At 30.4% G+C, this 22,727-nt stretch overlaps 2 protein-coding genes across 3 annotated transcripts in view; both read right to left on the bottom strand.

Annotated features, from left to right (window-relative positions):
- Positions 1-2,031: 2,031 nt before the first annotated feature.
- Positions 2,032-22,727, bottom strand: part of LOC102660657 (receptor-like protein EIX2) — a 39,542-nt gene continuing 18,846 nt past the window's right edge. Inside the window, exon 3 of the mRNA XM_014769155.3 lies at positions 2,032-2,631. The gene's annotated coding sequence lies outside the window, so the exon portion shown is untranslated. The remainder of the gene's footprint in view (positions 2,632-22,727) is intronic.
- On the bottom strand, positions 16,762-21,246 carry LOC102662742 (receptor-like protein EIX2). 2 transcript variants are annotated; one of them, XM_014769157.3, is made up of 2 exons: positions 17,848-21,246; positions 16,762-17,177 (listed from the first exon to the last, which is right to left on the bottom strand). In XM_014769157.3, the coding sequence occupies exon 1, from the start codon at positions 21,128-21,130 to the stop codon at positions 18,950-18,952; it is 2,181 nt and encodes a 726-aa protein (XP_014624643.1). In that variant the 5' UTR covers positions 21,131-21,246; the 3' UTR covers positions 16,762-17,177; positions 17,848-18,949. The 2 variants fall into 2 exon arrangements, with proteins under 2 accessions (XP_014624643.1, XP_040866486.1); XM_041010552.1 differs by lacking the exon at positions 16,762-17,177 and adding an exon at positions 17,196-17,368.

Raw genomic sequence — 22,727 nt, 5'->3', positions numbered from 1 at the left:
ATTACAAGCACTAAAATATATAAAAAAATCTTTATATATTAAAGTAAAAAAATCCTTAATTTTATAAGGACAAAAAACAATTATTTAAACCCACCAAAAATATGAAGTGTTATTTTGTCAAAGTATCAGGAATGCAATACTAATTTATCTTTACACTAATGTTTTTGCACAATCTTTGCACTTGTCCCCAATAAATAAAAAAGTCCTTGCAGGTTAGAGTATTTCCAAGTCTTTCTAGGGTTGATATCATTATGTGAAAAATCTACTAAGAACTAAGATGAATAAATATCATTTGTCATTTGGCTAAAGAGCAGAAAATGTAAACTTAATTAATTTGTCTTGATATAAAATTTCCACAAAGACTAATAATTTCAAAGTTTATACATTGGTTTTACTTTTAAATTTGGATGTGATTGTATGTTTAATTTTCTAACCCATTAAAGGAGTTAGAAAACAAAAAAGACGACAATATCATCTTTTTTTATCATTATTTAAAAGTACTAATATATTTTAATACATGTGAAAAATTTTAAAAAATTATAATTTATAGGCTATTTATTTAAAATATAATCTTTATATTATAATACAAAAATATCATTATTTCATACTCATACAATTAGTATAAATATAATAAACACTATAATTTGTCTAATTATTATTATATATATCATTATTATATAACTATAACATTTACAATATTCATATTCTATTATTATTAGACTCAAATAAAAATCAAATTCTCAACTATATAATTGATTGAGAGATTCTTTTAACTAATTTCCTGTAATATACTTATTGGTCTCGAAGCTCCACTCAATTTTATCAGGGACTAACAAACAACCATTAATTCATTATATTGTCATGTCTTTATAAATGTCTCTAATAATTTTATTTTTCAAGTGTGCAAAGCACTTCGACAAATTTACTATTCTTAGTTGGGTGTAAGTGTCACATATTAATTAATATTTTTAGGTAAAGACATATTCTGAATATTTTAAATGAGAGAAGCATACCGATGAGCCAAGATGATAGGACCCTTGATCAATGAAATAGCAAGTCAGATTCTGAATTTCTCTCAATCTAGCTTGTCGAACCCTTTCTATAACACTAGAAAATATACATTTAATGTCATTATTTTAACATCAATTTTATAAAAATGAATGTTAAAAAAATAGTAGCATAATTATAAATAAGTTGAGTTGATTAATATCCATTTTTTTGAAAAATCTTTTGGTTCAAACGTCTTCAGTAGGTGATTGAGGATAGTGTCTACTGTCTAGGAAACAAATATTGCTGCGTATACCACCATCAATTCCTCCATGTGGTCACATAAATAGCAACCTCAAAATCACCACGATCTCCTAAATTAGGGACTACCAACATTGACATTTAGTTTATAAATGTATTCAACTGGCTTTACCCGAAATCTCATTGAATATAGAGAAAAATATGAAGACTAGAGATGGAGAACACTATTTTAGGATTGAGAATCTCTTTAAATAAAACGAAAGAGAATAGAGAATACAAAAGATATAAGATGGATGGTGATGATAGAGTAATTGCTAACTAGTGATTAGAATTAAGGCATTTATTCCTAAATTAGGGAGACTTCGCCTAAAGCTGCAGAAAAAAGAAAAATTAGTATTGCAATAGATTTATTGTAAATACTTGTGGTGAACCTTCAACGAATCATGATCATGATTTGACAGGCTAAGCCCATGATGAACCATACGTGGTCCACTCCTATCTTGAAAAGTTAGTCTCCAAGAGATATTTTCAGTGATACCAGTGAGAATATGTACTAATTACTAATGATACCATTTATTGCAGACAGACTTCTTATAAAACTAGAAGTTTGATAGTTTACAACATTTAGAAAAGTGTATCAATTTAAATGGCAGAATACAAATAAAAAAATGAAAATTGCAAAAGAAATGGCAAAACTGCATGAAATGAAGTTGTGTTTGAGACTACCTATGATCCTTTCCCTTTTCTTACGAAACTTATTCCTAAAATAAGGACTAGATGATGGGATCTAATTGGCACTCTCATATTGGTGCTACGGAAGAGAGAGAATTTCAAATTAGCATTCATTGTGTGAATTTCATTTACAGATGTACCCTTTTCTATCTTCGTGATAATTGTGAGATAAATAGATAAAATGTGATAAGACCAGCAACCTAACACTAGCTTGATGCAATTTTTAATGCTCTGCTTGCTACTTTTGGCAAAACATAAGTGCATGTACAGAAGGGGTCTAACACAAGGATGCAAACATACTGGTAGTAACTAGGAACAAATAGGGTATCTTGCATTCTTCTTCTCATGCACAAATTTGATTCACAGTAACGTATAGCTGCACTAGCAGAATATAGTAGAAAGCATTGTTGAAGATGAATATGAAGTGGTGAAATTTTAGATATTACAGATCTAAGCACAATAATGAAAAACAAACAGCATTACAAATATATTATACAATAAATACAGCAATAGCATACTAAGTTTCTGGAAACAAGATTTTGCAGTTCATTACTTAAATACAAAACATTGTAAACTCCTATACTAAAGAATTATCTCGCATTTGTAGCTGCCAACAATGGTTTCTTCTCTGATCAGAAGCGTGCAGCACATCTGCAACAATCAGCATTTTTTTGTACAACAATTAATGTGCTGGATTAATTACAAGATATAAACAGAATTATATTTTTTCATATAAAATTGAAAATGGAAGTATACATGCAGGGACCATGGCCCCCAAGTTTTTTCACAAAGTGTAATTAAAATACCATGTTAAAAGAATTACGGTCCCCTTAAAATTTATGAAAAAAAATATTGAAAAATAATACATGTCATCTTAGTTGACACTTAAGGAGACAAAAAGAAAAAAAAAGAAAGAGAAGTGTATGTATAATAGGTAATATAATGTGATAGTAAAAAGTGAGATAAAAAGAAATTAAAGATAATAATAAAATATTTGTAATGTGTAAGTGTACATTTATAATTATGGAAAATCATTTTAAAAAATGCATCTATTTGTTTCTTCTACAAATGTCTAATAATATATTTGAAAGAGTTTATGTTTCTAGTATTTAGGAATAAAAAAATTATTTATTTATTTTCATATAAATGATAAAATTAATTAGATAGTAATGTTTTTATGCTTAATATAGTTGTATATTTTTTCTTTGTAAAAAATATAAAAAAAATTCAAGTTAAATAATAATTAGATTAAATTATTATTATTATTCTTGGCCTCCTCTAAGTGAAATCCATATTGCTCTTTTTGATCAGTGAAGCAATTTCTTGATATATGTAAAATAAAACAAAGTCAGAACATAAACCATGAAATTGACAAATAAATCTAGAACATACATTTTTGCCTTGGAGCGATCAGCAACAATTCCCACATTCACAATAAGCATACATATAAATAGTCTGTTAATCTGTTCAGAAACCTGATGTAAGCAATTCTCCAAGGAGGCCACAGTAGTAATGGCCCTAATAAGCCCCAAAATCCAGTGAAGTATCCAATCCCCAAGCTGATGTATAATCCCTCATAGAAAACTGAATCATCACCTTTGACTGGTGGTTCTTGATGCTCTTCTGTTGTCTGATCTCCATCCCCAGGACAAGTTTTGTTAAGTTGTTCACCACAAAGATCAATGTTTCCTTCAAAACTAGAGGCTTCAAAGGTTTCAAAATGTCTTCCTGATGGGATTCTTCCAGACAGAGAGTTGTGTGACAAGTCTAATTTTTGCAAATAATCAATTTCAGAAAGAGAAGAAGGAATTCTCCGAGAGATGTGATTTCTTGACAAGTCAAGTGATTCTAGTGACCTTAAATTCCCAATCCGAGAAGGAATTTCTCCACTCAAATTGTTTCTTGATAGATTCAAAGAAACTAACCCAAGCAAATATCCGACCTCCTTTGGTATTTCACCCATTAAATTGTTACTGGAAAGATCAATGCTCTTGAGCTCTAACTCTGGATTCTTGAACCCCCATTCCACACCTTTCCACATCCATGTTATGTCAACACTACTAGAATTAGTGCCTTTTAAGTCGGTTGAATTGGACTTTCTACGACGGTTTTGAACCGTCATTGAAACGGGTGTCGTAAAAAGGTACCAAATATAAAACGTCGGTTTCACAACCGTCTTAAAAATTGTATTTACTAAGACGGTTATTAAAATACCCGTCTTAGAATGCTAGTTATACTAAGACGGTTATCAGAATAACCGTCTTAATTTTCCGCCATCATATTAGTAAATCTAAAACGGTTACATGATAACCGTCTTAGAATGTAAGAGAAACTAAGTCGGTTATCAGGATAACCGACTTAGTTTCTCTTACATTCTAAGACGGTTATCCTAATAATCGACTTAGTTTTTCTTACATTCTAAGACGGTTATATAATAACCGTATAACCGTCTTAAATTTATTTTAATTTTTTAAGATATATTTTCTTTTTATAGCTTTATCACTTTTCTATTTGAATATAGGCCAACCACACATTCATCCTAGGAATATAGATAGTATGAGAGCAAAGCTTCAAACTTGAAATATACCAGTATAGTTACATATGATAATTTTAAGGACCTATCTAACTCTAAAATCAAGTAGATAACTCGAACTCTAGAACATATTATAAAATCTAAGAGAATGAGAAAGTACATCAATAACATAGTAATAAACTAGTAGTACAATAACATCTTTAAAATAATTACAGACGTGTACTTAGCCAAACATATTATTAATAATGATTAGAATGATAGATGTTTGATCAAATTGGGTAGTCATACCTCGTGTTTTCGATGGCTAGATCAAATGATAAAGGAACCTACATAGAGAATGCAATATAAATTAATCTTGAGTAGTCATGAATACTTATCTAAAGAATCAAGTGCATGAGAACTAGAATACCATTGGGAATATAGATGTGAGGTGAGGGTGAGCTTAAATATATTTTACCGATTTAAACATGGTTAAGATATGTACTATGTAATTTGGATCCTGAGACAAACCAGAGTTTAATATACTTTAATTGATATCCTAAAACCAAAGAAACAAATGAGAATTAAACTCCCTTTTGAGTTTTGAAAGGGATGTGTGGCAAATAATGGCACGTATCTCCATGTTGTTGGTGGGTGCACAATATGATGCCAATGAGTATGGTTTTATTTTACTTCTAGAGTACTTGCAGATCTTTTTTGTCAACAGTAACATTAACTTCCCCATTGCATGCATAAGTGCATAGTTTTAAGGAAATAAATTATTGCAGATATGGTTTTTTACCTCGTTAGTCCAATCCGTTCTAAATGTGACCCACAATAGAATAACTGTTTGCATAACGGTGCCACCTAGCATTCCCAGCCATTTTCCCTGCCAAAGAAAAGCCGATCTCAGTGTAAAAAACTTGTATTAGTTTAGTGGAATATATACTAATTATATTATAGCAAAAAAATAAATCATCTTCTTTTAGCATTGAAATAAATGCACTTTTTATATTGAATACAAAAACATATGAAATATTAATTAAAGAATAAATAATACATGTTTTTATAAAATAATCATTTTAAGACATCATATCATATGATAAGATTTATTAATTTTTATAATAATTATATTAAAAGTTACATAAAAAATAATCCTTACCGGTTGGTAAACTAAAAACTTTGAAAGTGAGAATTCATATATAAGACTCCATTAAATAAAATAAAGTGTGTGATGGAGTGCACATTAGTTAAAAAGAGTAAATTATACTAATTATTTTCGAAATAAGAAAAAAGAGAAAAAAAGGAAAAAATATAAGTATTATAGGATTTATAATCTAATAAGAAAAAAGAGATAGAGATAAATTAGAGATGTTAGTAAGGTGTTTAAAATAAATGGATGTTTATGTATATTACTAAAAAAAATCATGAAATTGAATAATTACACACCATGATTTCATATGTGCCTTGCTAAAGGAGATTATTAAGAAAAAACAGAATAACCAAAAGGAGAATGAGAATATGATTTTCCAAAATCATATTAGAGGCTAATTAAGAGTTTTAGTATCCTTCAGCACAAAATCAAAATTATCAAAATCATATTGTAGTTGTGGCATCAATGGCATCAATCAAAATTGATTGTGACACGTTACTACTTTTATTTTTTTACCATTCCTAAACACCTTTTTAATGGAAAAAATTGTAATTAATTATAGGTATTAGTTACTTTTTTAAAAAACCAATCAAAATGATGGTGACACGTTACTGCTTTTAGTAGTAATATAAATAAATTATTCTTTAATGAAATTAAAATTTGAATTAATGTCGATACAAGTTAATTTTTTAATTATAATCAAATCAATATAAATTAATATCATAATTAATATGATTACTGTTAATAAAGATAATTTATATAAAAACTAGTTTTATAAATGGTAACTTCGATTAAAATTAATTGAATTTCAATAAAAATAATAATATACATGATACTGACTATATATCATTAAAGAAGGATGACAGTGTCATTTTTTAAGATTATCTGTCAAAATTAAAACACAGCTAAAACATTACAACTCACCAACAAAGCCCCATAAACTTGCCAAGCTTCATGCCTCTTCATTTCTAACAATCTACTGGCCTAAAATTAAAACACGGAGGTCAAAACATACCCGTCTTGATCCAAGAGCTTCTATCCCTTTAATTGCACCATAGTGTTGAGGCAAAGCTTTTGTAGGGTCCAAGAAAGAATGAAGAAATGTCTTTGTCACACGTGGCTGCAGATTGTGATAAATATGCCCAAATCTGTAGAATTCCAAAGACTAGGAACATAAAAACCCAAAAAATATAAATGATAAAATCAGAACTTGTCATTCCATGAGTATACTATGAAATTACAAAGGTCATACAAGCCCAGTATTCTATAGTAATTGTTTTAATATACTAATATAGTCATAAGCAATGCAATGTCAAAAGATGTAAGGAAAATCTGACACGATTACAATGCAAGTAATGATAGGTGGCATCAATTGATGTAACTGCAAATTATAAGAAGATATTAGACAAAAACCGAAACTCACAAGACATATTACTGAAGTAAAAACTCAAGTTTCAGTAAGGTATAACTGCTCTAAGTCTTGGCTTCAGTAACCCAAACATATCCAAAACTGGCACGAAGTTATTGTGTTCATTTACAGAATCACATATCAGAGATCAACCTCACAACCTCATGAGAGTTGTCCATAATATCATACAAAAAATGAGATTGGTAGAAACTCAGCACTACTACTAAGGAAGTTCAGTTTTATTGCACTTAAATATGGAAAAATACCTTCAACTAGAGCATTTTCAGGAATTGTAAGTTGCACACCTTCAATAGCCTATTACCATGAAACAGAGATAACAGAATAATAGAGAAACCTTACAGGATAACAGAGAAACCTTAACACAATTTCTTTCAATGGATGGCCCCATTACCATGAAACATAGTGCCATTGTTACAGTTTTTATTTCTTTACCTTTTCCAATGGGCACTCGAGTGTTTAACTTTTGAGCATATCCACTCAGTAAAGTATAGAAATTCAGTACTTAAAAACAGAACCAAAAATTTCATTTAAGACAAGAACAGTGAAAAGTGGAGTCTCACTGCATATGCAATGGCATAGCCATCAAAAGTGCTTTGTTCCCCGACCCAATTTGCGATCGACGAGTCGATGCTCAGAGTTCCCCAAATCAGAAACCCTAACACTCTTCCTTGTTTGTTCAGAAATTTTCTCAATGGCGGAGTCCAAATCCTTGCGGAGAAGCGTGCCTCCCATGATGATTCCCAAATCCAAAACCCTAAGCGTGTCCCTGAACTCGCCGTTGCGGTAGTGGTGGCGCGTCACGAGGAGGCATGCCATAGAGTAAGCCTCGCGCCACACCGACAGCACCGAGTGCCACGCCCTCTCGCACGCCGCCTCCGCCGTGCGAATGTCGCCGTTTTCCGCCAGCGTTGCCATGCTCAAGCACGTGTACCCGCCATGCTCGAAGATCGCGTGGAGTAGCGTCGTTGATACAAGGTCCAGCGTCGGCGTATCAAAATCGCGAGAAGGAGCGTCACCGCCAGATGCGGAGTTCATCAACATTGCTGCAGCGGCGCAAGGGTAGAGAAGTAAGCTTTTCGGGAGTGGACGCACGCGTGACCTAGCCACTTTTAATTTTTTACACAATGACGGTCATAGACAAGGACCGTCGTTGTGTTCATTCGATGTAATTACAAAATTGTCATCATGTGGCTTTCTAAGACGGTTCTTTATGACCGTCTTAGAACCCGCGACGTAAATAACAATTATAATAGAAATAATTACAAAAGTGTCACCGCATTGTTTTCTAAGGCGGTTTTACAGAACCGTCTTAGAATAGCTGTCGTAAAAACCTACTTTTGTAGTAGTGCAAGCGTATAACCTCCGAATGAGTAAACACCATAAATATCATGATAAGTGTTATTATACCAATATATACGAGACATAGTGTCACTTGAGTTGATGCTCTGTTCAGACATTGCAGTGAAATTCTTTAAGCATGATGGAATTCCGCTTGACAAGTTATTCCTTGAAAGATCCAACAATTGAATACGGTTCAAATAACAGAGATGAATGGGTACATTTCCTGAGAGGTGATTTCCTCGCATGTTCAAGATTATCAATTGATGCATACTTTCTCCAATCCATGATGGTATTGGACCCGACAACATATTTTCACTCAGGTCCAGCATAAATAAACTGCTGCAATTCTTCAAAGAAGAAGGCAACTCACCCATTAAACCATTGTTTCGTAAAACCAAGGCTTCCATATTAACAAGGGCGCCCATGGACATAGGAATCTTCCCTGACAATTTATTGCTGCTTAAATCAAGGAACAGTAATTGCTTTACTGATTTCCAACAATCTGGCAGTTGCCCCTTTATTTGATTGCGTGATACATCTAAAGTTGCCAAATTTGAAGCTGTGCTTTGGTCACATAAGAATGAAAACAAATCTGAAAAATTATTTTCAGAGAGCATCAGCCCAGAAGCTTGTAGTAAAAATGACGGAATTTTTCAAGTGTTCAAAATCAATGAAGAGATATTGATTGCAAGTGTTCAATAGCATAAATCAAACTCACTTCAAAATCATTATAGCTGAGATCCAAGTGTTCAATATTTTCAAGGGCAATCAATGAAGAGATATTGATTGCACCTATCAAATATTGTGTATCATGACCACGGAGATGAAGCATCTCAACATGACCAGTTTGATTGTTGCATTGAATGTCTTTCCATTTGCAACAGTCTCTGTTATTGCCATCGTCCCTCCATGTAGACAGCATGCCAGAGTCATCTATGAGGCCATGTTTGAAGTTGAGGAGTGCCTGTCTCTCACTCTCAATGCACTTAATTTCTGCGCTATTGGGAAGGTAGTTGAATCCATCTTTGCATAAATTGACTTCCAAGTCAATGCAAAACAAAAGACACTATAGCAACGTTTTGCACGGGTAGAAAATTGGAAACTTTGTGTCAAACTTTTTGGCTAAAGAAACCTCTACTCACCCACAACATACTTTCTATCCCTCTCATTCTCTCCATTGATGATATTTGCTTTGTTTTATACTAATAAATAAGCAAATTATAATCAACCCAATTAACAAACTCATTTGCAAGATTTCTTTGGCTAATTTAATGCGATTATGATTTCTAAACTTTTGGGGATACACATACCAATTATATATGTAAGTTCTAAATTATATAAACTATATAATTCTATTAGTGTATTCTTTTTTAATTGGCAAATTATTTAGTTTATTAATATTATTTCATTCCATACAACTACTTGCTAAAACTGATTATCCCCTTCACAGAAGTATGAAGGTTTTTACAAATTACAAAATGCATTTTAAAGAGAAAAACTAAAACAATAAAATTGATACATGAAGTAGAAAAATCAAATAAATCATGTTTGGAGAGAGTTCCAATTTAATTCAAATGAATACTGGGCACAACCTGAGATACGAAAGGGTTAAAAAATGAATGTTGGTTTGCATGAGGGATGGATTGTTCAAGTGTGTTTGGTTGGGTGTTAGTAAAATTGATTTTGATTAAAATTAATTTTGAATTAATGTGTCTTATGTTTAAATATTTTATTATAAAATTAAGTTAAAAATAAATTAAAATTCAATATAAAATCAAAACTGAGTAGAAATATATTCAAAATCAATTTTAAATTTAAAATCAATTATCGAACACAAAATCAAACTGACACGGTATAAAAGCTTTTGGGACCACATGAGACCCAAAGGGGCCAAATGACCAATCAAGAATTTTTTTGTCAAATTTACAATATGAGGATAAAATTTAAATTAATATTCTAAAAGGTTGTAACATGTTTTTTTACACTAAAATCGTGAAAAAAATTATAACTTTTATATTTTTTTTCATTTTTTTAAATACAACTTTAAAGTTATAATAGTTTTTTTAATGACTCTAAAGTCGTAAAAGAAATATTTATTATAAAATTAAATACAAAAATTAAATATTAATTAGGGATCAAAACTATAATTAAAACTTATCTTAAAGATTATATTTATTATAATTATTAATTGGTTCATAACATATAAATATTTTCACTTGTTAAAATTTACTATGATTTCTCTTAAATTATTTTAATGAAAAGCAATAGTAAAATAGCAGGAGCTTAATGTAAGTTATGTTCAGTACCTAAATATTAGGTAAAATTGGTAAGAGTACTGTGAACATGGGTTGTTTAGCTGGAGAAGAAAGAAACATAAAACTTATAATAAAACTTATGAACATTCAAGCTTTCACATGGACATTGCATCATATAAAAGAAGTAGAAGAAAGAGCACACTCCCTCTACATCACAATAAGAGAAATATAAAGAAGAGACAATCCCTCCAACTCAACTCCATTGAGACATTATTTGTGCGTTTTAAATAATAATGTTCATATGACATTTTTTATAATATTACGTTTTTGTTTTTATTTTTGTTTGTATTATCTTATTCATTAACATGATTTAAAAAATCATTTCTTTTAGAATCACTCAGAATTTTTTTTACTTTTTATTTCTCACTTCAAGGGATAAGATATGCAATTTTTATTACTTGAACTCTTACAACTAGTGAAATCAATGTAACTAAATACATCAAATTAAATTATTTTTTTATTCTTTTATGTAAAGCACATATAAAATTATTGTTTACTAAACGAAATAAAGGTTAAATGTTTTAGCTGGTAACAAAAATTCAATCATAATTTTATAAAATTGTCATTGTAATAATTGTGTCATATTGTCAAGAATGACTGATTTATTGTTACCGATTTTATAAAGTCACAATTTTAAAATCCTTTTAAGAAACTAATAATTTAAAACTATATTTAACTAGTTGATATGTATATTATTATATCAACAATAAAACGTTAAAAAATAAAACTCCCGTTAATTCTCTTTTTTCATGTAGTGCATGATGATAATAAAATAAAATATAATAATTTACGAGTTCGCTCATGTGGTCATGTAGTTAAACGTAAAGGTAGGGTTGAACTCATGGTCACAAAACATGTACAATGATGAAAAAATTTCCTCAAAATTAGTTTATAAACTCATGGTCTCAAACCATGTACAATGATTAGTGATTCTCTTTTCTGTCGATCACAGAGGCTTAATTAATATTAACTAGAATTTCAAAATTTAGATGTGAAAGGACGAAAACTGCAATGTGAAAAGTGAAAGTTGGACTAAATTAAAAGAACCAATAAAAACAAAAGTAAGATCACTAACTAAACTTAAAGTTAGACTAAATAAAAGAATCAATAGAAACAAAAGTAAGAGAAATAAAAGGCAGCAGACAGGTACCACCACAAATACTTGCAAGCTTAACAAAATAATGAAAATCTAACAATGCGTGGTCATATGCATTGTTACATATGTACCCTTGTTTTTTTCACCTTTTTTACCTTACGTTTTTTACATCAGGATAGTTTTGTAACTTCTTTTTTTTACCAAAATTAATGAGATATTATGAAACCAACTTTTTATAAATAAATTTAAAATATTTTTAGAAGTTTACCTTAAGTAATTTCAATCAATTTGATCTTGAAAGATAATAATACATTAATGTTTACTCAATTCAAGTTAATAAATCTATTTAATCAATAATCAATAGTATATGATTTTTTTAAAATTAAAAAACACACACACACACACATATATATATATATATATATATATATATATATATATATATATATATATATTACAAATAATAAATTAATGGATCAATACATTTAAATGTTAAAACTCATATCTCAAACCAAATTCAACAAATTTAATTAGTTTAGATTTGACCCAAAACAAAAAAATTTCAATTTAAACTATTTAAATTTAGGTCAATTTGGATTTAGAAATAATCCGCTTCCGCTTACACCCCGACTTCGCAGTTCCTGCACTCCATAGCATACTCCTAAAAATTTGCTTAGTGAGTTATTGTTTTTCATTCCTCAACTTGTCTAAGTTGCATTTTCCACTATTGGCAATATGCCACTACACATCTAATATGCTTTATAGGGTAGAAAATTAAGCCAGTCAATAATGTGAGAGGGTATGAAATTGGTGCAAAGGCTTCGAGCTTTTGGTATGTATCTAACCACAAATAATGTAATAAAATTTATCATTTAATAATTTAAATTTAAAACAGTTTAACGTTTATACTATGATAGTTTAAAAACGTTTTACATGTCATTCAATAATATATTATCATTTGAATTACTTTAAAATAATTAATTTTAAATACATAATAAATTATGATTAAATAAATGAGTAAAATTTTCTATAATCATTTTTATCTTAAAATAATATCTCTCTTCAACAACCATTATATATACCACCTTTTGTTGGATATCCTGATACGTATCTCTTTGTTGTCCATTTTTTTACTGGTAAATTAGTTTATTCAAAAATTGAATATGAGCATGGCGTGAAATCAGATTATTATCCATTTTATACTCTTTTATGCAAACAGGAACATATTTATTTATTAAAAAAAATAAATTAACGGGAACATATTTATTAATTAATAGGAACATATTTATTGTCTTTTGCTTTTAAAATAAATAATTAACAGGAACATATCCATAAAATAAGTACTGGAGGAGTAAAAAATAACTAGCTTAATTATGCATACAAAATGATCTTACTTAATAAATAGGCGAACACCAAAAGAGAATGATGTTGTATGCTTTTTGTAATAGCACTGAAGATAACCATTTGATTTCCATATTTCTTAAGCTTTCTGTAGCATTTTTAAAATGGATTTCCCATGCATATAACTTCAACACTTTCATATTCAGTAGAGCCTCCGAACCAGCCTTGAATCTCTCATCTTGTGCTACCAAAAGTTTGGTCAGAAACTTATGCTGTAACTTTGCCAAATGGAGTATTGCAAAGCACTGTGAGAACCATCACTACCAATGAGACATTCAGTAGTAGAGGACTAGCTAACAGAGTTAGTACCTTGAGCAATGCAAAAAGTTCTGACATCAAAATCTCTCTCCAATAGCACAGAATTATTGCCCACAAATACAACTTTGGGATATCCTCACCCTTAAGTGTTTTTTCTTTTGACCCTTTCTCATCAATGGACTCAACCACAAAAATGAAATCTTACTAAAGAATCCAGCTTTTGGCAAATGGAGTTACATGGCTAATAGGATCAACTTCATTTAATTGGTCACTTAAAGGGGCATAAAGACATTCTTCATTTTCTCCATCATTGTCTTCATATTTACTTACGTTATATGTGCATAAGAGTAGAAAAATTGCCCCACGAAAAGATAGAACTTCTAAAACTGCCTTGAGGGACAGTTCTTGGCTACTAATCGTGTAAGACATGGATAAAGCACAGAGAAAACCAGAAACAAAGAATATAAGAATACTAAATAGCCACAACCATGCCCTTGGAAGTTGGTTCAGCTTAAGACTTATAGCAACAACCCAACAGAGCCATTGAATGTGGCTGAAACTAGCTGCAAAGTCGAATATCTTTCCACCTGAAACGGTCTCAATGAAGACTTCCAAATTGCAACAAATGCCATCATGATCAGCAGTAACACATCAAACAAAATGATCATCAAATGTACGATGCATGTGGAAGGATCTTTCAAAAACCTCAAATCATAACAGAAAGGCTTGCCTACAGTCTCAGAACAAACAGAATCCTCACAAATCATGCTCCAAAATTCATCCATCTTCTTTGTAGCTTCTCTTGGCTGCTCAAACTCTGCAACTTAATAAACGGTAACACAAACTGTGTATTTACGCGCTACTAAAAGCTAGCCAACTTCCAAACATCATGATAAGCAATTTTAAGGGACAAAATAGTTATCTAAGACATATATAATAACAATAACAAATATTAAGCTGCATACATTTCAGAAGGTAAACAATTTAATTTAATCATATAATAACAATAATATATATTAAAACTGTATATATCCCAAAAAGTGAACAGTTTAATCATATGAATGACAAACAAGACACTCTTAACTGTGTAGAGTAATTTGATTAAAAAGACCAAATCGTATTGGGTACTAGAATAACAAAATAATATCACTCGGTTAAAATAAGATATGAGAAAAAATAGGAATGGACATAATATTACTTTAACATGAAAGATCATCAATGAATAAGGGAAAAATCACGGGTAAAGACAAGAGAAATATTTTCACTAAGTTAAAGAAAACTATTATCGCTCTCCAAATATAAGGAGAGAACAATTACACCTTTTTTCTTATAATAGGAGAATTCAATTCTCACTCAAAAGAATTCTCTCTAAGTCTAAGAATGAAATACTAAAACTGAGATGGAATAATCAAATGAGCAAAATTGCTTTCTATTTATAGGCCAAGATTGCAACGGATGCATTAAATGTCCCAACCCTCCTTTTTTGTTTCAAAACAATTGAATGTAATAGATGTTCATTTTAAATATATAGGCTTTTGCATTAACTATTTATAACTTTCCTCACAATTATTGAAAAATAATTTATGAAAACTATATATTAGTTGACACTCAAATATAGAAAGAAAAAAAGTATAAGTAGGTGTTAAGAGTTTTTGTAATTGTTGATGTCTTTATATATAATTATTTAAAATTATTTTATTTATCTAATTATTTATTTTCTCATATAGTAATATTATTATTTTTATTTAGTATAGTTATATACTTTTTATTTATAAAAAATATTAGATACATATTATATAGTAATTTTTTGTATATTTTATGCATGTAAAATTTTAAATTTTTATACTATATATTTTTTTTCTTGACTCTCTTGAAGCGAATTTTTTACTTTGTCCCTGATATACATACTTGACAAAATAAATATAAGACACAAACAGTATATTTGGTTAGAGAGAAATAAAGGAGAGGATGATTTTATTTTTAATTCTACCTAATTTTTTTCAAAATTTAAGAGAGAATGTAATTGCTTAACAAACAGTATATTTGGTTTAATTTCACTCACTACACAGAGACTAGAAGAACATGGCAACTCAAACGGTTAACAAATGTGTTAATTAAGAAAACCCTGCTTCTGTCACGAAGTACATAGCGACAGAGTTTTCAATGCATGCAAAACCGCCAAAGAACTGCAACATTGCCACGGTCGATAACATTACTCAATGATTCATCCCAAGAGAAGATACCCTAAAACATTCTGTTCAGAGTCAAAATTCTAAAAGAAGAGGAAGAGAGAGATGCTGAAACAGACAAAATTAAACACTGTACATTGAACTCAATCTAAAAAAACACAACTTATTAGTATTAATTAATACTATTTGTCTATTGATTGATCATTCTAATGCCATTATTGTTGGGAGTTAGGTTTGAGACAAGACATTGTATTAATGTGTATATAGATTGAACACTCTAATGACATCATTTTTGCAAGTGAGAAATTTTAGTTTATAAACTCAACTCAATTAAGGATTTATTTTTTGTTTCAATTCAATTAAAACGCTGGATTTTCATCCACGCTTTTTATATGTAAATTTGAAATTGTTGACGTAATAAATATATTAATTGATCTAACAACATTAAAATACTGAGTTGTGATTTATACTACAAAAGCTAGCAATGAATACTAAGTAGAACCTGTAGAAGTTTAGAATATCAGGATATTGTGAAGCTTTCAAAAGAAAGAATACTAGTTGTAAGAGTGTTTGATCTTAAAGGAAAATCCTATAAGTGTAAATATTGGGTGTAGTCCGGGTTGGGATGAACCAATTAATATAAATTTCTGAGTTATTGCTCCTTAATTGCTTATACATGTTGCATACATATTTTAAGTTTTGGAAAACCTCATTTTATATAAGTACAACTCTGATCTTATATTATTATTTTTTTTACAACTATTTTAACCTTCGAGCGCTACACTTTATTTTTATTGAAACAAAAACCAGAATATGTAATAATAGGTTTTGTTATTTCCAGCAGCAATTTTCCGAAGCAACATAACATTTGTTTAACTTAATTAGAGATTTTTTGTTGGATTATCTATTTTATCTGAGTAATTAAGATGAAAAGCCTAGCTCCTAATTAAATTTTTAATTTCCATACAATAACTTGAAAATAAAATATCATAAGCAAGTTTTTATTTGTGCAAAAAAGACCTAGTGAATTTGTGTATGACTATTTAATTCTCCTTCTAATGACTAACTGATCCACTTGGAAATATAGTTTTATATGAAATTATCACATTTTATAAGCTTTTCTTCACCCAATAAGCTTGAGCCGCGTGTTAATGAGTTTCACATAACATTTTCAATCAAAATTACATTATACTTATATAATCATGATTTCATTGTGAACAAAACATAGCTATATATATTTCGTTCAAACAAGAAATATTGGTTTATTCCATGGCAGAATAAATTAAAGGTGTCGTGCACAAGATGTGCAGAGGCTAATAAGTAGTACAATTGTTAAAGGGATTGTGTCAGCAGCAAACAATTGTTAAAGCGATTGTGTAATTATTGCCAAGGGACAATATGAAGGGATTTGAAAGAAGAAACCACCAAAGAGGAGTCACACTCTAACCATATAACTTCCTTCAACCTTTCTCAAAATCTGTTTTAATGGCAATCATGGCCACACTGAAACAAAATAAAATTACAATACATTATACAATGGAAGACAATCAAACCAAAAAGTTCCTTCAAACAGAGATTTTACATTACATGGTAAACATCAATATACTAAATATCCTACACATCTAGCAATCCATAAAGCTTTCATCCAAGATTGCAATTTTGAAGCTAATCAGCCATAAACAGCAAACTTTGTGCTACAATTCAGAATACAAATATTAATGGTGATAGAGAAAAGTTAAAGACTGAATTTCAGTAATAAACTAAATGAAACTGAAAATCTAGCTAGCCATTGCAAAAAAGTACATAAATCTAAGCATTATTAAAGAGGTTTAAATTTTGCAGGAAGTTCTTTGAAAACAACAAAAAATTATCTAAACAGAACACGCCATCTATAATTTCTTTGCAATAAGAAAAATAATCATTAGTCAAAGCATGAACTAAAGAAATAGAAGAGTTGTTTTACGAAAGCCAATATGTGTGTTGGAGAGACATAGGAAAGATAATGAAGTAAACCACTACTTCATGAGTTAGCATTGACATGGATAAAGAATTAAAAAAATATATTCTAACAATTAGATTCATGCTTTTAGAAAAAAAGCTAATGATTTATTTAACTAAAGCAGAGAAATAAAAACTATGAAGTTCATAGAAAGAAGCTATCAGTATTAGGTACCTGGCTACTAGCCTGTGAGCCACCTATAGCACTTCCCCATATTTACTTCCATTGTTACAAGTATATAGTCTGTCAGTCTGTTCAAGAATCTCATATAAGTAATTCTCCATGGTTGCCAAAGTAGTATTGTCCCCAATAAGCACCAAAAGCCTGTGAAGAATCCAAACCCCAAGCTCATGTATAATGCTCCATAGAAAATTGAATTGTCATCTTCACCATCAATTGCTAGTCCTTGAGGCTTTGCTATTGTCTCATCTCCAGGACAACTTTTGTTAAGTTGCTCACCACAAAGACCAAGATTTCCTCCAAAAGTAGAGGCGTCAAAGGTTTGCAACTGTCTTCCCCGGGGGATTCTTCCAATCAGATTGTTGTTTGATAAGTCTAACACAGAAAGACGATCAATTTTGGAAAGAGTAGAAGGAATTTTGCCTGAGAAATGATTTCTTGATAAGTCGAAAAATTCTAACAAATTTAAATTCCCAATCTCGTCAGGAATTTCTCCATTTAAGTTGTTTCTTGATAAATTCAAAGAAACTAATCCAAGTAAATACCCAAACCCTGTCGGTATTTCACCCGTTAAGTTGTTACTTGAGAGATCAATGCTCATTAAAAGATACTCAGGATTGAAAAACACATGTTCCTGGCCTTTCCACATCAATGAGACCTTAGAGTCATAATAGCCTTCTACAATTTCAGATCTGTTTACTGGTCTTTCCATCATTGCAGTAAAATTCCTCAGACATGTTGGAATTTTTCCAGACAAGTGATTCCTTGAAAGATCTAAGAGATGAATTTGCATCAAATAGCAGAGATGAACAGGAACACTTCCAAAGAAGCGATTTACTCTCAAGCTTAAGATTTCCAATTGTTGTAGACTTTTTCCAATCCATGATGGTATTGTACCAGACAACAAATTTTCACTCACATCTAATATATATAAACTTGTGCAGTTCTTCAATGTGAATGGTAGCTTTCCAGTTAAACTGTTGTTTCGTAAGGCCAAAGCTCCCAAATTAACAAGAGTACCCAAGGACTGTGGAATCTTCCCTGACAATTTATTATCACTTAGATCAAGATATGCTAATGAAATTAGATGTTCCCATCAGTCAGGCAGCTGTCCCATTATTTGATTATTTGACAAATCCAATGTGTCGATTTTTGTGGTTGCACCTTTTCCGCACAAGAACAGATTTAAATCTGAAATCTTATTTTTGGAAAGATCCAACATGTACGCTTGTGATAAAAAAGCAGGAATTTCACCTTCAAGTTGATTTGGATTTAGAGTTATAAATCTATCAACATCAGTAAGCTTGATTGGTAGATTTGGAATTGTACCTTTGAGACTGTTGCTAGACATGTTCAACTCACTTATAGACTGTAACTTGTTCCAAAACCAATCTGGTACAAAGTCATCAATCTCAGCATCAGAAATATCTAGAAAGCTTAACTGACTTTGAGTCTGGAGCCAACTTGGGAAACTAGGTCCCAACTTGCAAGAACCTAGTCCCAAATGAAATATTTGGAAAGATGGAATCCAGGAAGTAGCAAACTTTAGAGACAACGAATTGTCTGTTAAGTCTAATTCCATCAATTTGGACAAATTTGTGAGATGCAATTCGTTGATATCACCCTCCAAATAATTCTTCTCTAGGTGAAGACTCTCCAACTGATATAACAAACGAATGCTTTTTGGTATTTCACCCGTTAATTTATTATCAGAAAGATCTAATCTCCTCAAAGACGACAAAATTGAAGAATTTTGAATAAAGCTATAAATTTTCCCACTCAAGTTGTTACTGCTAATGTCTAATTCCTGTAATGTGCATATATTTCCAAGAGAAGCTGGAATCTCACCTTGCAGTTTGTTAGAGGAAAGGGTTAGAACTTCAAGAGAGTTCATTACTTTCCCAAATCCATCTGGAATGGGACCTTCTAACAAGTTATGATCAAGAGAAAGTGTATGAAGATTGGTGGTGAAGTTGGAAACCCAGTGAAATATAGCCAATGATTTCAATAGATTAGAGGAGAGATCAAGGGTGACAAGAGAAGATGAAGACTTTTTTATGAAAGTAGATGGAACAAGAAAACTTTTATCAGTAAAACTGCACTCTTCTAGATAAAGTTCTTGTATGGTGGAGCTGAAGTTGAAATTTCCTATAATTATTGATGATGTCAGGTCATTAACAGCGAGATCAAGGACCACAAGGGAGGGAAAGTTTGGATAGTGAGGAGACGACAAATCAATATTATTACCACGAAGACGAAGCTCTTGGAGATTATGACTATAGTTGAACAACAATTGAAATGTTGATGATGTCAGGATATTATCAGAGAGGTCAAGGATGGAAAGAGAAGTGGAAAGGTTGGAATGAGAACGAAACAACGATGAAATATCATGATCAGAAAGACTACAACGAACTAGTCTCAGCTCTCTTAAGTTTGGAATAAGCTCAGCAATCATTTGTTGCCAGTGACCAGAGGAGCCAAGATTTGGCATTGAATCCAGGCCAAAATTTGTTAAGGAAGAGAGAGAAGATAGCCACTTAGCATCGTTAACCATAAGATCAAAACTGCCAGCAAGTCTAAGAGTATGCAAGATAGGAAGATTCCCAACATGGAAAGGGATTGCTTTGGAAAGTGAAGTAAACCCAAGATCAAGATACCTCAACAGTGAGAGATTCCCAATTTGATAAGGGATTTCTCCATGGAGATCATAATTGCCCTTTAAATCTAGATATCGTAAACATGTAAGCTTCCCTAGCTGAGAAGGGATTGGTCCCCGGAGAGAACTTACTTTAAGATCAAGATACTCCAACTTTGAGAGATTTCCTATTTCACAAGGAATCTCCCCATCAAAATTCATATATGATAGATTCAGATATCTTAAGCTTCTGAAAGAGCCCAGGTGTTCAGGGAGTTTACTTTTATTGGAATCATAATTCGAACTGAGATCCAAATACTCCATATTTTGCAAGTAAACCAAAGAAGTGAGATCGATTAGACCAGTCAAAAAATGCGTATTCGAACCGTGAAGATCGAGTATTTGTACGTGACCTGTTTCATTGTTGCATTCAATGCCTCTCCAATTGCAGTAATCTTTGTTACTGTCATCATCCCTCCATGTGGACAGCATGCTAGAGTGATCTATGAGGCCTTGTTTGAAGTTGAGTAGTGCCTGCCTCTCCTTCTCTATGCATTTCACATGTGAACTCTGTGCTGGCCAGTTGAATCCAAGAAGGGATACTAACACTGCAAACAAAATTTTGAGAAAGTGACTTCCCATTACAATTTCCAGATATGTAATTTCTGCTATATATGCTATAAACTCTGATAAGAGTAGAAGAACAACACAAAACACTTCGAATTATTATTTGCGATGTATTGAAAACACAGCAACAGGATTAATGTAGTTGGTATAATTGTACGAAAGGCTTAATTTCTACACCCTCCGTCTATATTGACTATTGCATGTCAAACAAGCAATTATTATTGGTCCCAGGGAAATAAGTTGTTGAAAAACTGAGTCTACACTTTGTTATTTTTCCACACTTGGGGCCACTTGTCCAATATCAGATAAATTGCTATGATGTTTCAAAAATATCAAACCAATAAAGAAAAAAATTCCATAAAAAATTGTACCCAAAAACAATGCCACAAAATAAAAATAAAACTATAAATTGCCTATTTAGTATCTAAACTGTGCACTAGCTGATAATATAGTTCTTCCTCTAACCTTAAAATCATCAATTTAGTCTATAAATATATAAATGTCACAAATTAATTTAACAATATATTAAAAGTCATGTGTGTCCACTAATTTATTAGTAAGTAGTATAATTTCAGGTTCACTCTAACATTAATCATCATTTATTAAAATTTAAAATTAAGTATTATGATATATTTTATTTGCATGCGTTTTAAATGCTAATTAAAAATCTATAAAATAGTGTTTTATTTTACTTTGGAATGTCATAAAGTTATGATATTATATTTACTTAATACTAGTGTATGTATTATTTTATTATTATTATTATTATCATTATTATTATATTAATTAATACTTTTTTAATTTGACCATATTTTAATATAGTTAAACCAATGAAACTTGAACCTTTGGTCTTGATCGGTTTATTTTTAAAAATATTGATAAAATCATATTGATACAAACATGAAAATATAAATTACCTTAAAAAACTAAAATTTAGGAAATAGTTTTGAAGAATCTTTGAGATTGTTGAATATCTACTACGATTACCATCACATTCCAATATCTTAATTACAGTTACAGTGAATTTCTCAATTTTCAAGGTTTTAAATTTGAGTTTAAAATACAATATGCAGTTTTAATATATTTTGAAAAAAATAAGGTCTCTAATAAATGACTTAGCTTTGTTCTATGTCCTTACTCATTTTTTCATTATTTTGGCTCCTTATATATTAAACTTTTATTTTTAAGTCATTATCATGAGCTAGTTAAATTCAAAATAAAAATTTTAATATATTAGGCACTCACAACAATAAATTTTTTTAATAGGAATCCAAAACATTTAGCATATACCTTAAATATATTTAAGCTAATAAAATACTTGTCATTCAGTAGGTTTAAATCATACCTGACTCAATTAATTTGATACAAGATCTCTCTTATATTTTAACCTTTAATTTATTTAAAATTACGAGTTCCTTATTTTTTCAATTAATTAGTCCGTATAAAAGCAACTCATACACATTTTACTTTAATGATTTAATTTTAAGAAACTTTTCAAAGACACACAGTTTTATACTTTTTATTTTCACTTACTTATGTTTCAATTAAAATTTAAGTTCAAATATTTTGATTGAGACAAGAAATAAAATTGTTTAATTATAAATAAAACATA

This window comes from Glycine max, chromosome 16 (genome assembly GCF_000004515.6).
Source record: "Glycine max cultivar Williams 82 chromosome 16, Glycine_max_v4.0, whole genome shotgun sequence".
Taxonomy (NCBI): domain Eukaryota; kingdom Viridiplantae; phylum Streptophyta; class Magnoliopsida; order Fabales; family Fabaceae; genus Glycine; species Glycine max.
This window is presented reverse-complemented; position numbering and strand designations above follow the sequence as displayed.

Excerpts from the sequence above, each read along its gene's own strand:
- LOC102662742 (XM_014769157.3), bottom strand. The coding sequence starts at position 21,130 with ATGGGAAGTCACTTTCTCAAAATTTTGTTTGCAGTGTTAGTATCCCTT.